At 54.1% G+C, this 12,407-nt stretch overlaps 1 protein-coding gene across 1 annotated transcript in view; it reads right to left on the minus strand.

The window, feature by feature from the left end:
* Positions 1-1,785: 1,785 nt before the first annotated feature.
* Positions 1,786-12,407, minus strand: part of KIF7 (kinesin family member 7) — an 11,394-nt gene continuing 772 nt past the window's right edge. Inside the window, exons 2-18 of the mRNA XM_074155747.1 lie at positions 11,220-11,420; positions 10,558-10,969; positions 9,250-9,781; positions 8,691-8,828; positions 8,305-8,544; positions 7,714-7,913; positions 7,322-7,428; positions 6,836-6,991; positions 6,281-6,483; positions 5,967-6,164; positions 5,598-5,723; positions 4,906-5,082; positions 4,418-4,633; positions 3,669-3,875; positions 3,088-3,286; positions 2,845-2,994; positions 1,786-2,623 (exon numbers count right to left, since the gene is read on the minus strand). Of these exons, the coding sequence (XP_074011848.1) occupies positions 2,241-2,623; positions 2,845-2,994; positions 3,088-3,286; positions 3,669-3,875; positions 4,418-4,633; positions 4,906-5,082; positions 5,598-5,723; positions 5,967-6,164; positions 6,281-6,483; positions 6,836-6,991; positions 7,322-7,428; positions 7,714-7,913; positions 8,305-8,544; positions 8,691-8,828; positions 9,250-9,781; positions 10,558-10,969; positions 11,220-11,420 (3,845 nt within the window). The 3' untranslated portion in view covers positions 1,786-2,240. The remainder of the gene's footprint in view (positions 2,624-2,844; positions 2,995-3,087; positions 3,287-3,668; positions 3,876-4,417; positions 4,634-4,905; positions 5,083-5,597; positions 5,724-5,966; positions 6,165-6,280; positions 6,484-6,835; positions 6,992-7,321; positions 7,429-7,713; positions 7,914-8,304; positions 8,545-8,690; positions 8,829-9,249; positions 9,782-10,557; positions 10,970-11,219; positions 11,421-12,407) is intronic.

A 12,407-nucleotide genomic window follows, 5' to 3' on the forward strand; every position in this document is an offset into this window, starting at 1 on the left:
GCATGTGATAGCTGAGTTCTGCAGAGAAGGTTCAGCTCTGTTAGGTAAAGAGGGAGAATTGTCACTTTTCTACAGCTTTCTTGTAAAATAAATTGATGTGAATTTTCGTTGTGTCACTTAATCAGAAATGTGTTTCCAGCCCCAGTGATGGGTGAGGGATTGGGGCTGCAGGAAAAAGGATGCTGGAGAGGAATGGGTAGAAGACAAGCTGTGTGCTCCTGCTGTGTATCATCCTGATACTAACGGGATCCCTCTGTTAGTTGTATCCTGTTTGCCACAGCTTAGTGGGGGAAAAAAACAAGCAGATTCTCTGATGGATTAATCAGTATGTTACTCAGAAGTACTTGACAAATGCCAAAAGAGTAGAGGGGGGAAAGAATTTAGCTGGGAACAGGGAAGGAGAGGAGTTTGATTCTCCCTCTTCGTAGATCCCAAATCTCCTGCCCACCGCTGGTTAAGCACGTGCTGATGGAGTAACTTCATTGTCCTTTCTGGTGGGCTGGCTGAGGCATCTTCCTTGAGAGGTACAACTTGGATGGAATAATTGGAGATAACAGTTTGAAGACTACTGATTAAATAGTGACTAATTATCTGTGACACATGCTTGCATTCCCACCCCACGAAGACAGCAGGAGCTATGATTCAGTGCCTGAGATGTAGCCTACAAGGGGCTAAAATTGTGCGTTGTCTTGGAAGGGCTGTTTTTTCCCTTAGGGTAGTCATCTGTGCATGGCAGGATATCAGGGAAGTCACCCCACTGTGTCTAGTGAATGCACAGGAAGCAGGGAGCTATGAAGACAGTTGCGAGGTCATCCTGAAACCAGGCATGGCACCTGGTTTGGCATGGCGGAAGTTTGTTATGTGGCTTTAAGGCTTTGAGGGGTAGATGGTATTGAACAGAACTTGTTTCCTGGAAGCACTGTTTGTTGCAGAAAAGCTGGCTGTTTCATGGTGTGCTTATCAGTGATTGTTTTGCTTGTGGGAGAGATGCACCTGCTTCAAGGATGTGGACTGATACACAAGCATGGAACTCCAAGACTACTACTTACTTTCAAGTAGGATGGATTCTTTTCTTTACTGAAGATCTTTGTTTTCAGCAAAGGCTCTGAACTTACATCTCGTGCAGCTCAGCCACACCGAGCGCCCCCAATAACGTCCACCCTCGAAGCCATACCCCTACAGGCAAGATCAAGTATGTAGGAGGAAGATCGTAAGGTGGTTCCTTCTTCAGATGCTGGCTTTTGACTTGGTGTATGCTGCTCCTCAGCTGGTGGCTGTGGTAGCTGTGCTCCTTGTGATTTCAGGCTGAAGCAGTGGTTTGCTTTTTGGGGCCAGGCAGCCAAGCTGCTGTTTTCCCCCCTTGCCCTTATTAAAGCAAGTACCTGTGCTTTCATTTCTTGCTCCGTCAGAGTTAAACTTGCATCCCCCTTCCCCATTCACCCTTGATGGTGTCAGTGTGAAGTTGCCGGTCTGTATTTAATCTCCCTTACATCCAGGCTGGAATTTTTCCCAAGAGTACGAAAATGCTGCTTAAGGCAGCTTATAGGCTAGAGCAGAAAATGGCACTGAACCAGGGTTGCTTTTATCCTGGAAGCTTCAGACAATTCTGCTGCTGTCTGGAGATGCTTTTCCTGCGGCAACTCGGTGCAGGAAGCCCTTACAAAGCAGATATTTAAACATTAAGGCAATATGGTGACAGCAGCTGAGTTCCCATGCAGTGAGGTTTAAATAGAACTTCTTTCCTACAGACCCAGAGTAAGTGACTGGAGCCTCTGACAAATGACTGCTTCATAAAACTCACTCTGCTTTATTATAAAAGTTACAGTAGAAATGTAAAAAAAGCCCGAAGTTACTACAAAAAAAAAATATCTATGTACAAGTTCTGCAGGACTGCAGTGTCTCCCTCTGAGGCTGCTAGGGCTGAGCAAGCCCCGTGGCAGAGGTTTCCAAACTGTAAACAAGTTGGGTTTTCTTTAGCGTTAAAGGCATCTCCCACTTCCCAGTGTTTTAAGGCGCTTGAGGGGGCGGGAGGAAAGGCGTGCAGTCAGCCCTGTCTGGACTGGCAGCAATGTGGAGAACGTAGGCTGGTGGTCCCACACCTTACACGCTTACTTCCCCTATGATGAAAAGTCACGTTTTTTTTTTCTTTTAAGGTCTCTGAAATGGAGGAAGGCTCTTAAGCTCACATCAGCAGTATCTGCTCCTCCCCGCCCTGTGCCAGGTAAGCGTTAAGCCTGTGTCTAGAGCGGGTTTTTCCTCACGTCTATCATTGCTGGGTGATAAGGCACTGGGGTGACGTTCGGGCTGGCTCTGCGCAGCTCCCGGCGGGGCTTGCAGGCAGGAGCGAGGGCCCGAGGCGGGTGCACCTCGTGGGGCTGCCCCGCTCTCAGCAAGTGCTCGACATCCCGCTGCCGAAGGTCCCCGGGGCTGTCGCTGGGCAGGGAGGAACGCCGCCACGTCGATGGCAACGGGGCGTGCACCAGGTCCCTGCTCTCATCCCTGACCCAATGGCTTTCTTCAGCGACGGCCAGAGGCAGGGGCTGTTCCCCAAGGCTGGATTCCTCGCAGGTCCCCAGCGCAGGGGGAGCTCTGTCCCCGGCCCCATGAAGGCTTCTCTCCATCCCTGCAGGGAAAGATTGGGGGTACAGAGAGATGAGTATCAGGATCTCTACTTTTTCTCATCAAAATCAGTGCCTGTAGAGCGCTTGCTAAAGGCCAGCAATGACCAGCAATGACCCCGCACTGCTCCTGACTGCTCTGAGCTCTCACTGCCAGGGAAAGGCATTTAAATTCCCTTTTTAACTCGGTAGGGACAGCAAAGCCCCAGCCTGGGTTTCCTCTCACCTCTGGTCTGCCCAGGATGGAGGTTCATGTTACTCAGCCTCTGGTTGAGCTCCTGGTTTGCCCGCATGTAACGGCTCAGCTCCTTCTCCAGCGCCTGAATCCTCATTTCGTATTGCAGCTTGCTGCTGGCCAGCCCCTCATCCATGTGCTCTACGAGGTAAAACGAGGCCATTTCAAGCTGAGAGCCCTACGAGCGACAAAGCAGTGCCACTACTGCCTGTCTCAGGAGCTGGGTAAGGTTACCACGGCTCTGCTGGAGCAGTAGCTGCATGTTCTGCTCGTGCTCCTTCTGCTGCAGGGTGAGCTGACGGTCCATCTCCAGGCGCTGGCGCTCCACAGCTGCCTCCAGCCAGTACACTAGCTGCTGCTGCTCTTCCAGCTGCATCTCCAGCTCCGAGAAGGCAATGTGCTGCCTGTGCTGATCCTCTCGCAGCGTCACCACCTAGCCAGGGCCCAAAACCAAGGAACATCTCAGCTCCTTCAGAGCTTGGGAAGATTTCGTGCCCCACCAAGCCTCATCAAGTTAGTATTTTGGTACAGCATATGAAGGTTAGTAATTCTGGGGTGTCCCAGCTGCCTCACAGAGGGAAGAGCACTGATATGGCAGAGCCACTGCAGGGATTTGTGCATCCTATGACCAGTTAAGCCCTTCTCCTAGGTGTTGGGACAGGCAGGGATCATGGCCCTGTGGCTTTGTGGCCTGACTTTACAGGGTAAAAGTACAGTAGGAGGCAGGCAGAAAGCTTGAAACTTGAAACTGAGGAAAACAAGAGTTTGGTCAGGTACTACAGCTCCCACCAGCACAGAGGGCAGTTGCCTCCTACCTTGTCAAAGTACTTGCAGAGCAGAGCTCGGGTCTCAGAGGAGGAAAGGTAGCTGAGTTTGGCCATGAGGTTCATCTCGCACTGGGACAAGAGGCTGGCTGACGCCCGCAGGACTCGTTGCCTGCATGTGATGGACTCATTCTTGTACTCAATGGCTGCATCCAGAGCCTCAATTGCCTCATCCAGCTGGAACAAGATCCGTTCTTCCTGCCGGGGTACAGCTGTGGTTACTGGGGAGCAAAGGGTTTGCTCTGTCTCACCCTGCCCCAACCTCCCTCGTCACCTCAGCAGTGCTGGCAAGAAGTTGGGATATGCCCAGTTTAGAGATGTCGGGGAGCATCTGCTGTTGACCCCATGCTCAGGTCTGTACTTAAAATCATAGAATCATTTAGGTTGGAAAGGACCTTTAAGATCATAGAGTCCAGCTGTAAACCTAACACTGCGACATCCCCCACTAAACCATGTCCCTAAGACTACATCTGTATGTCTTTTAAATATCTCCAGCAATGGTGACCCCACCACTTCCCTGGACAGCCTGTTCCAATGCCTGACAACCCCCTCCATGAAGAAATTTTTCCTAGTATCCAATCTAAACCTTCCTTGGGGCAACTTGAGGTCATTTCCTCTTGTCCCATCACTTCTTACTTGGAAGAGACCAACACCCAGCTCACTACAACCTCCTTCCAGGTACTTCTCTCTTACTACCTCATGCCCTTGTAAGTAGAGCGGCCCAGCCCAAGAAGAGGTACCTCTGGGGACAGCAGGGTGCCCTGACGCAGCTTATTGTCGAGATCCAACCTCTGTTTGAGCAGCTGGTCCTTCTCCTGGCGCAGGCTGTTGATCTCCTGGCGGATCTGCTGCTGGTCATGGGCGCTGCCGTGACGCAGCTGCCCGTTCTTCTCAGTCAGCTCCTTCTCCAAGTGCTCCAGGCGGCTGGACACACGCACTATGTCATCTGTCAGGGCCTGCAGCACAAGATGCTCAAAGGGATCTGCTCTAAAGGCAAATCAGCCCCCCGGCCCCTTTCTACTCAGTCAAGTGACCACGCACACACCCCTAAGCCAAGGGCTCTCAAACCAACTATCTCAGAGGCACAGTGCAAGGCAGCTCTCCTCCCAACACCACCTCATCCTGATCTGCAGCCCCCTGCCAGACCCAGGATGGCACCCAGCTCTTCCAGCCTCCCACCTCTGCTGGAAATCAAGCAAGGGGCTGAAGTGACAGGCTCTTGTCCTACCTGGCTGGAGCGCAGTCGTTTGCTCTCCAGGCCATTCTTCTCCTGCAGCAGGGCTTCCTTTTTGGCCACAATAGCTTCCCGCTTCCGCAGCTCATCTTCCAGCTCATCCAGGGCCCGGCGCTGCTCGAGAACTTTATCCATCTCCATATCCAGCCACTTCTTCTGTTCCTCAATTTTCTGATGGAAGGAGAGGCAAAGGGCATGTGTGTATGTGCAAAGAGCAGCAGCAATGCCCAGGACTGCTAAAGAGCAATGGGCTTGAGATCAGAGAGAGAGCCTTGAGTCCATCTCTGCTAACCCCTGTGGCCCAGCCTTCACTCGTTTTACCCTTCCAGCTGCTCTGAGAGGCAGAGCTGAACTAAATACCCAGCTGCCAGAGTCCTTGGGGGCTACATCTCCCTCCACTCTTCTCCTGACAGACAAAATTTCACAACTTCTTTACCAATGCTAGGATTTAGAAGAGAATCCTGGTCCTGGGGGTAAGAAAAGACCTAAGTCCTCTGCTACTAGAAACAAATGACATTGTGGACTAGAAACAAATGACATTGTGGACTGAACTCCTCAAGGGCAGGATGGGCTATGTCCCATCTCAAGCTAAAGCCCCTGCTTCCAGGCCTCTCCCGTCACCCAGCCATATGCTCCGGCAGTCCCCTTGGAGCAGGACGGAGGCAGCAGGCTCGCTCTGCCTCTACCTGCTGCTGCTCCAGGCTGATCACGGAGCCATTGCTGCCGCTCCGCCGCTTCCTCTGGAAAGCTGCAATTTCCTCTGTTTTGATGCGCAGGATTTTCTGGTGCTGCTCATGCTTCAGTTCCAGTTCCTGTACGGGAAGGAGCAGCTGTGAGCCTCGAGAGCCTGTTTGCCCTAGAGCCAGGGGCTGAGGGACAGGTTATGTTCTCTGCTACCTCTCTGGATACTCTTAAAAAAAATCCTCTTTGTCCCCATGCTCTCCAAGACAATCACAGACCCCACCAGAGCTACCCTAGCCTGCCCAGCAGCTTGCAGAGCCCACCCATCATCTTCCTCACAAATACCGCAGTAGCACCTGCCCGTTCGTTCCTACCTTGACTTGGTGCTGCCGCTTATTGACCTCTGTCTCCAGCCGCCGTTTCTGCTCGCTCTCCTCTCGCAGCCGCCGCTGCAGCTGGCCCTGCTGCCGCCGCATCAGCTGAATGTTCCTCTCCAGCTCCTGCACTCGCTTCTCGCTCTGGGCCGACAGCGACACCAGCCTCTCCGTCGCCTGCTTCTTCTTGCACAGAACCTGCCCGAGGGTGAAAGCGGCCCTTGGACTCGGTGCCTCCCCTGTGCCCTTTGCAGAGATGCCCCCAACTCTGCCCCTGCCCACCTCCCCGGGCGGGTAGAGCCCTTCCCACTCACCCGTGCCTTGCTCTGTGCGGCTGCCACGCGTGTGCGGTACTCCTGCAGCTTGCGCTTCTCCCCGGGGTCCCACAGCTCTTTGCCCTCCAGCTCTTGGAGCTGCTTCTGGCTGTCGCTCAGCTCTGCCCGCACCTGCTCTGCCTCCTGCTCCAGCTCGCTGATCTTCTGGCAGTACTGCCTGTTCAGAGCCTGCGCGTCCTTGCCTGCAACACACCACCCCCCACCTCTGCTGTGACCTCCTGGTCCCCTTCCCTCGCAGGCGATACCCTGCCAAGGGACAGGCCTCTCCTCTCTCTTCCTCAAGTATTTTTGGCTACAGCGACCGAATGCTCCCTTGCCCTCGGCTACTCTGGGGAAGGATCTGGGGAGAAACCACTGGGAAGGGTCTCACTCAGCTGGAGGGATGGAGAAACAGTGCTCTGCTGCCTGCAGGGCAAGGGACTGGGCAAAGATAACACTGGGAGGGAAGGTGAGGATGTAAGTAGAGACCAAACATTCCGACTAGGAGGAGATTCCATAGGGAATGGATGCATGTTCCCACCAGCAGCTCTGTACCTGTCTTAATGAGCTCCGTGATCAGCTCCTCCTTCATACGGATGTTGATCGCCAGCTCTCGGATCTTCTGCTGTGCTTGCACCAGCCTCCACTCCGAGTCCTTCCCTGGCAAGCGCTCCCTGGGACCGAGCAGCGGCTCATGCTTCCTGCAGACCCCTGCAACACAAATTCCTGGGTAAGGAATGTCCTGTCTTAGCAGCTGGCTGATAGAAGGACAATCCAACCTCAGATCTGTAGCCAAGAACTGGCACAGCATAACCCAGAGTCACCTGCAGCTTTCACCAAAACAGGCAGCTCTTGCCAGACCCCAGCAATTCAAGTTTCTCCTTAACAAAAGCAGATAGACTGGTCACCTGCCCCATTTTTGTGCCCCATTTCTGTCCTCTGGGCTCACCCAGGTGGGACACATTCCCTTCCTATCAACAACACCCGTGAAGCACCACCAGCCCTAGGAAGATTGTCCAACAACCTATGGTTGCTACTTGCCTCTTAACAGCTCCAGCTGCTCCTCCTGAATTGATGGGGCATTGCCTCCGTTGGGCTCCTCACTCAACTTGCAAATCTCTTTCTTGCTCCAGTTTTGGATCCCGTTTCTAGAAGAAGCCACAAATTAATCAGTTGGGTCTGGGCACTGCCAGAGCTGTTCCCAGCCAAGGGCCCTCATGTTCCACAGGCTTCAGAAGGAGATAGAAACAGTAGCTATGGTCAGGAAAGATGGGAATTAGCTCCCCAGTGAGCAGGCAGCTGTCTCAGCAGATTCTGACCCCAGAGGCAGTGTTCGCTTCTACATCCTACATGAGAGCTGAGATGCAGAGGTGGGACAGCCAGGTCACCCACCTATTGGGGTGCTCCATGGTGCTGGGACAGCCTCAACTCACCGGCGCTGGGACAGGGACCGCTTCTGTTCCCACTCTTCCTCCTCCTCTCCCGAGGACAGCTCTGTCGGCTTCTCCGAGTCCTGGTTGAGCTCCCTCCTGGACACCGTGGCTCTGACCTCTGGATTGCCAGTTGGGTGCTGCGTGTGGTTCAGGTGACAGCCTGCCGGGTCCTCCTCCTGGAAGGAGGGGTTGCTGTCAAACTGCAGGGGCAGAGAAATGGAAAGAGAGGAAACATGCTGTGTGAGAGCCAACGTTAGGAAAAGCAGCTCTCAGCTGGGTGTCACTGCAGGACAACAGAAAAAGCAACAAAATGGAGTTGAGCATGTTTGCTAGACCTGGCTGCCTGCCCTCCTGCCTTCTGCTGCTCAGAAGCTGAGCCAGTCTGGGACCTGCCCATAACATCAAAGCCAAAGCCTTAGTTTTGAAGCTGGGCTGGTTTTGCCAGAGTTATGAATTTCTTTGGATGTGGACATTAAGTGCAGTCCTCTGGACTGCACCTCTGACCAGGTTCATGTTCAATGGTGGGAAAAACCAGTTCACCCAGTGGAGAGCATCCGAGTGAAAAGGCAGCAGCTCCTCAATGGGACAGACTTGCACCCTCACCTTCCTGCAAAGGGCTCTGCCACTCTGCTCAGCAGGAAGGAGCCTCAAGGGAACCCCGCTGAGGCCATGGGACGGGGCAGCATCCAGTGGGGCCGTGTGAGGTCTCTGGCTGGCAGTCACCAGGTGAAGGTTTTCCAGCAGTTCTGGCACACACAGGTTTGGCATTGCCATCTCCAAGCGCACGTGCAGCTCTGAGATCTTATCCTGCTGCTCCTGCAGCTTGTCGCTCTAGGAGGCAATGAGAAAAAATGTGGGTTTGTACATGTGGATCCCAGACCTGCTGCAGAAGAACCTGAAAGCTGGGCGGTGCTCTGCTGGGGAGGAAGGGGAGAAGTGGGGCAGGTCCCTACATAGACAGCAGAGCCCAGAAATACCTGCAGCTTATACTGCTCCATGGCATCCTCCAGGGCAGCCAGGAAATCACGGTTCTCCTCCTCCAGGCGCTCCACTTGCCTCTGCAGTCTGGCCACCTGCTCGTCTTTGATGGACTCACACCCCTTCTCGGTGTTCACCTGTTCCAAAATATAAGACAGGCATGATCAGCATCCACCTTTGTCCTTCCCTTCCCTTCCCTTCCCTTCCCTTCCCTTCCCTTCCCTTCCCTTCCCTTCCCTTCCCTTCCCTTCCCTTCCCTTCCCTTCCCTTCCCTTCCCTTCCCTTCCCTTCCCTTCCCTTCCCTTCCCTTCCCTTCCCATGCTGGACTCTGCCAGGGCACAGCAGCTCTGCAGACCCAGATTTTTCCTGTGAAAGAAATCTCTCTGCCACAGCTGAATCCAACCTCTCCCTGCTTGCTCCAAGAACCATGTCATTCTGCCTCCCTACAGCCTCTCGGCCAGGTTGCTTCTCCTCCTCTCCCTCTTCTGAGCCTTCCCCCATGCCTTCAGTCACCATGAGATGAACCCAACCTCAGAGCTGGAACACCCCAACCATTACCTGGGCTTTTGCCACATTTGAGCTTTGTGCATCGGGGCTCTGGTCTTCTGTGGAGGTGCTCTCGATGCCACTATCCAGCCCGGCTGAGGTCAGCTCGCTCCTCTCGCTCTCCACGGCACACAGCCACTCCTTAACCCGCAGGATCTGCTCCACCGTCAGGTTACTGTCCTCCTGCAGCTCCATCAGCAGCCGGTACGCAGCATCAGTGCAGGTCCGGTAATGGGCACACTCAGCCAACAGCCGAGCCGTGGGGTCTGGCACGCAGCGTTTGGTGGTGGCTGAGCGGTTGATGATACGGGTCTCGGAGCGGTGCCGCTGTTCCAGAGCCTTCTGCAGGTTCTTTATCTGGCGGTGAAGCTCTTCAACGTGCTCCGTCTCCTTGCGGCAGTTCACCACGGCCTTGTTCTGGATGTTTTGAGCCCGGCTGGCATAATTCAGTGTGTTGAGACTCTCATCGAAGTCAGAGGAGGATGGGCTGACACAGGCTATCATCACGGTCTGGGCATTCCCTCCCAGAGAGTCTTTCAGGATCCTAGGGAAGAGCACAGTGATTAAAACAGCTGAAATACAAAATAAGGCAGGAACCAGGTTTCCAACCCTTTTCAGAGGTTAAGCCCAAGGAAAATGATATTCTTGCTCTGTGGCCCGTTTGGCACTAGTGAAGTGAGCAGGATCGTTACGCTGAGGAATAAGTTTGCACTGTGGCAAGTTTCGATCCAAATAATTCCTGAGGCTGGGGGCTCCCTGACTCCATTCTGGAAGGAATGGAAATCTGACTCTGCAATCACTTCTAGGCGTGTGCTGCACGGGAAGCTGTTGGAGATTCCTAAGGCCACCTGCTCAAGCTAAAAGCTAACTGCAGACCATCAAACAAGCCTACTGGAAGCATTTCTTACTCATTGCCAGGCAGGAGAGGCAAGATAACCCATGGTGACACCCCATCTCAACTTCAGCAGCATGACTTATGTGAGCCTCAACTTCTGCAGCGCTGCAATGAGCTAGTCCCTCATTCCTGTCCTGCCTCATTGCTGCCCAAGCTTCCCTGCATGAAGACCTGCGTAGAGGGTAGACCCGTAAACTGCTGCAAGGCATGGCGGGTGAACTGGCACCGTACCATCAAGCAGTTGCTTTGAGAGCCCTGGTGTGACAGCAGAAGGGACAACTGGCCCTGCAAGCTCCTCTTGGTGAGCCTGGGGACTCTGCCCCAAAGCCTGGCAGGCTGGGCATGGGAAAGGCATGGAGAAGCATCACCTCCCTCCTGCTGGGCCAAGAGCCTGTGAGACGTGGGGGTCCCCCTCCCAGCTGTACCTGGTGATTTTGGAGTCCCTGTAGGGAATGTGGCTGCTTTTCCTCCGAGGGTCTCCCAAGGCACTGATGACATTGCCCAAGGCCAGGAGGCCACTGTTGATCTGGATACTCTCCTTCAGCCTCTCCCCGGTGTTTCCCGTCTTCACAATTCGCTCTGAGCCCGCCAGGTCCACAAAGTGAAACTTGGAAACCAGGACCTGGCCCGAGGCGGGGACAGAGGGGGGGTGGTGGTGGACGGGGAGACGGCCGGCCCCACGCCGCTGTTCCATGGTCACCGTGAAGATGGTGTGCGAGCGGCTCGACTGCCTGTTGACGTGGGTAGCTCCTGTGTGCTTGGCCGTGTTCCCCATCTCCAGCAGGCTCAGCACCTCGTCCAGCCCTTCTACCTCTGACTCCTTCACACCGCAGAGCACTGCAATGGCAAACGGGGCTGTGCTGGGAGAAGACAGGCTGCCCAAGGACAAAGCTCCTCTGCACAGCCTGGTGCCATCGCCCTACCCGAACCGTGCCACACACAGACTGGCTTTCCAGTCCTGCAATCTGCTGCGAGAGAGGGACAGAGGGATGGAGGGAGAAGACCTGGCTCTGCCTTCAGGGTTAGATAACCCAACCCTGGCCTCAGGCACGGAGACAAGAGGGAGCCCGTGCGCAGCCACACATACCAACATTCCCCTTTTCATCCTCCCGGATCTGGATGTCTTTGCTGGCTGTATCCACCTGCAGCAAGTCCCGAAACTCCTCCTTGTACACCTCCAGGTAGGACACTCGGACCGTGTAGTCGATCAGGTCATTCTCATCGATGAGCCTGAAGGTCTCGGCCATGGCTCGCGGGATGATGCCCTGTTCATCTTCGTTGATGGAAGCTGGCGGAGAGATGGACATGGTCATGGGGAGCAGCGAATGCCCGGGGACAGAGCCACGGGCAGGAGCTGGAAAGGTCAGCTAGAAAGGAGCAGCCTCCCAACCCTCCCGCAGCTCAGCCCTCTCAGCCCAGATCAAACATCCCTCTGAGTGTTTCTACACCACAGGACCTTGGGGCAAATCCTATCCCCACCGCTGTGCTGGATTCCAGCAACGCTGCTTGTTTCCAGTCCTTCCTCAAGAAGGAAAAGGCATGTTAGGGTTTCAGCAGGTAGCAAACACGGTGCCTGCAGCTATGGCTTGCTGCCCTTTGAACCCACCCCGACTCCACCACCTTTCCCAGCTCTGAGAAGGGCTTGGGGGTGTTTTTTTGGGCTGCAGCCTGCTTGTATCTGGCCCCAGCACTCTGCGGGCTGAATTTTAAATGGTTTTGCTTTTGTCTCCAACAGCCGTATAAAAGGGCAGTCCTCAAATTTGGTGCAACGAGGGCCTGAACTGATAGCTCGCAAAGAGAGGTAGACTGAAAGCATGGAAACAGTTTAGTGTTTACAAACTAGGCAATTAACTAAAGCTGACTGAAACGTTTACAGGACATCCTCTGTAAGATATAATACCATTAAACCAGCACTTATAGGAGGGAAAGGTTTCCTCTTTCCTCATCTCCTTCACGCAAACAAACTAACAGGATTAATGCCTGCAAACCTTCCTCTGCTTAGGCCTTATTTCAGGACAAAGCTGATAGATTCAAGCCAGCCGAAGGTGCCCTAGGAAGATCACCACCACCTCCAGACCAGACATGGTCTTCTCACTTGTCCCGCAGTGGCAGAGGAGAAAACCTACGTGCTGCGATCTCAAAGGTGGTGTCGTCCATAGGGGGTGGTTATGGCAGTGTGGGTGGTGGGGAGGAATGGCTTTTAGGGTGGGCAGGATGGGGATGGGTGGTGGTTGGGTTGGTGGGATTGGGTTAGGGGGCTGGGAGGATCAAGAAG

The sequence above is a fragment of the Numenius arquata genome, chromosome 11, assembly GCF_964106895.1.
Source record: "Numenius arquata chromosome 11, bNumArq3.hap1.1, whole genome shotgun sequence".
Taxonomy (NCBI): domain Eukaryota; kingdom Metazoa; phylum Chordata; class Aves; order Charadriiformes; family Scolopacidae; genus Numenius; species Numenius arquata.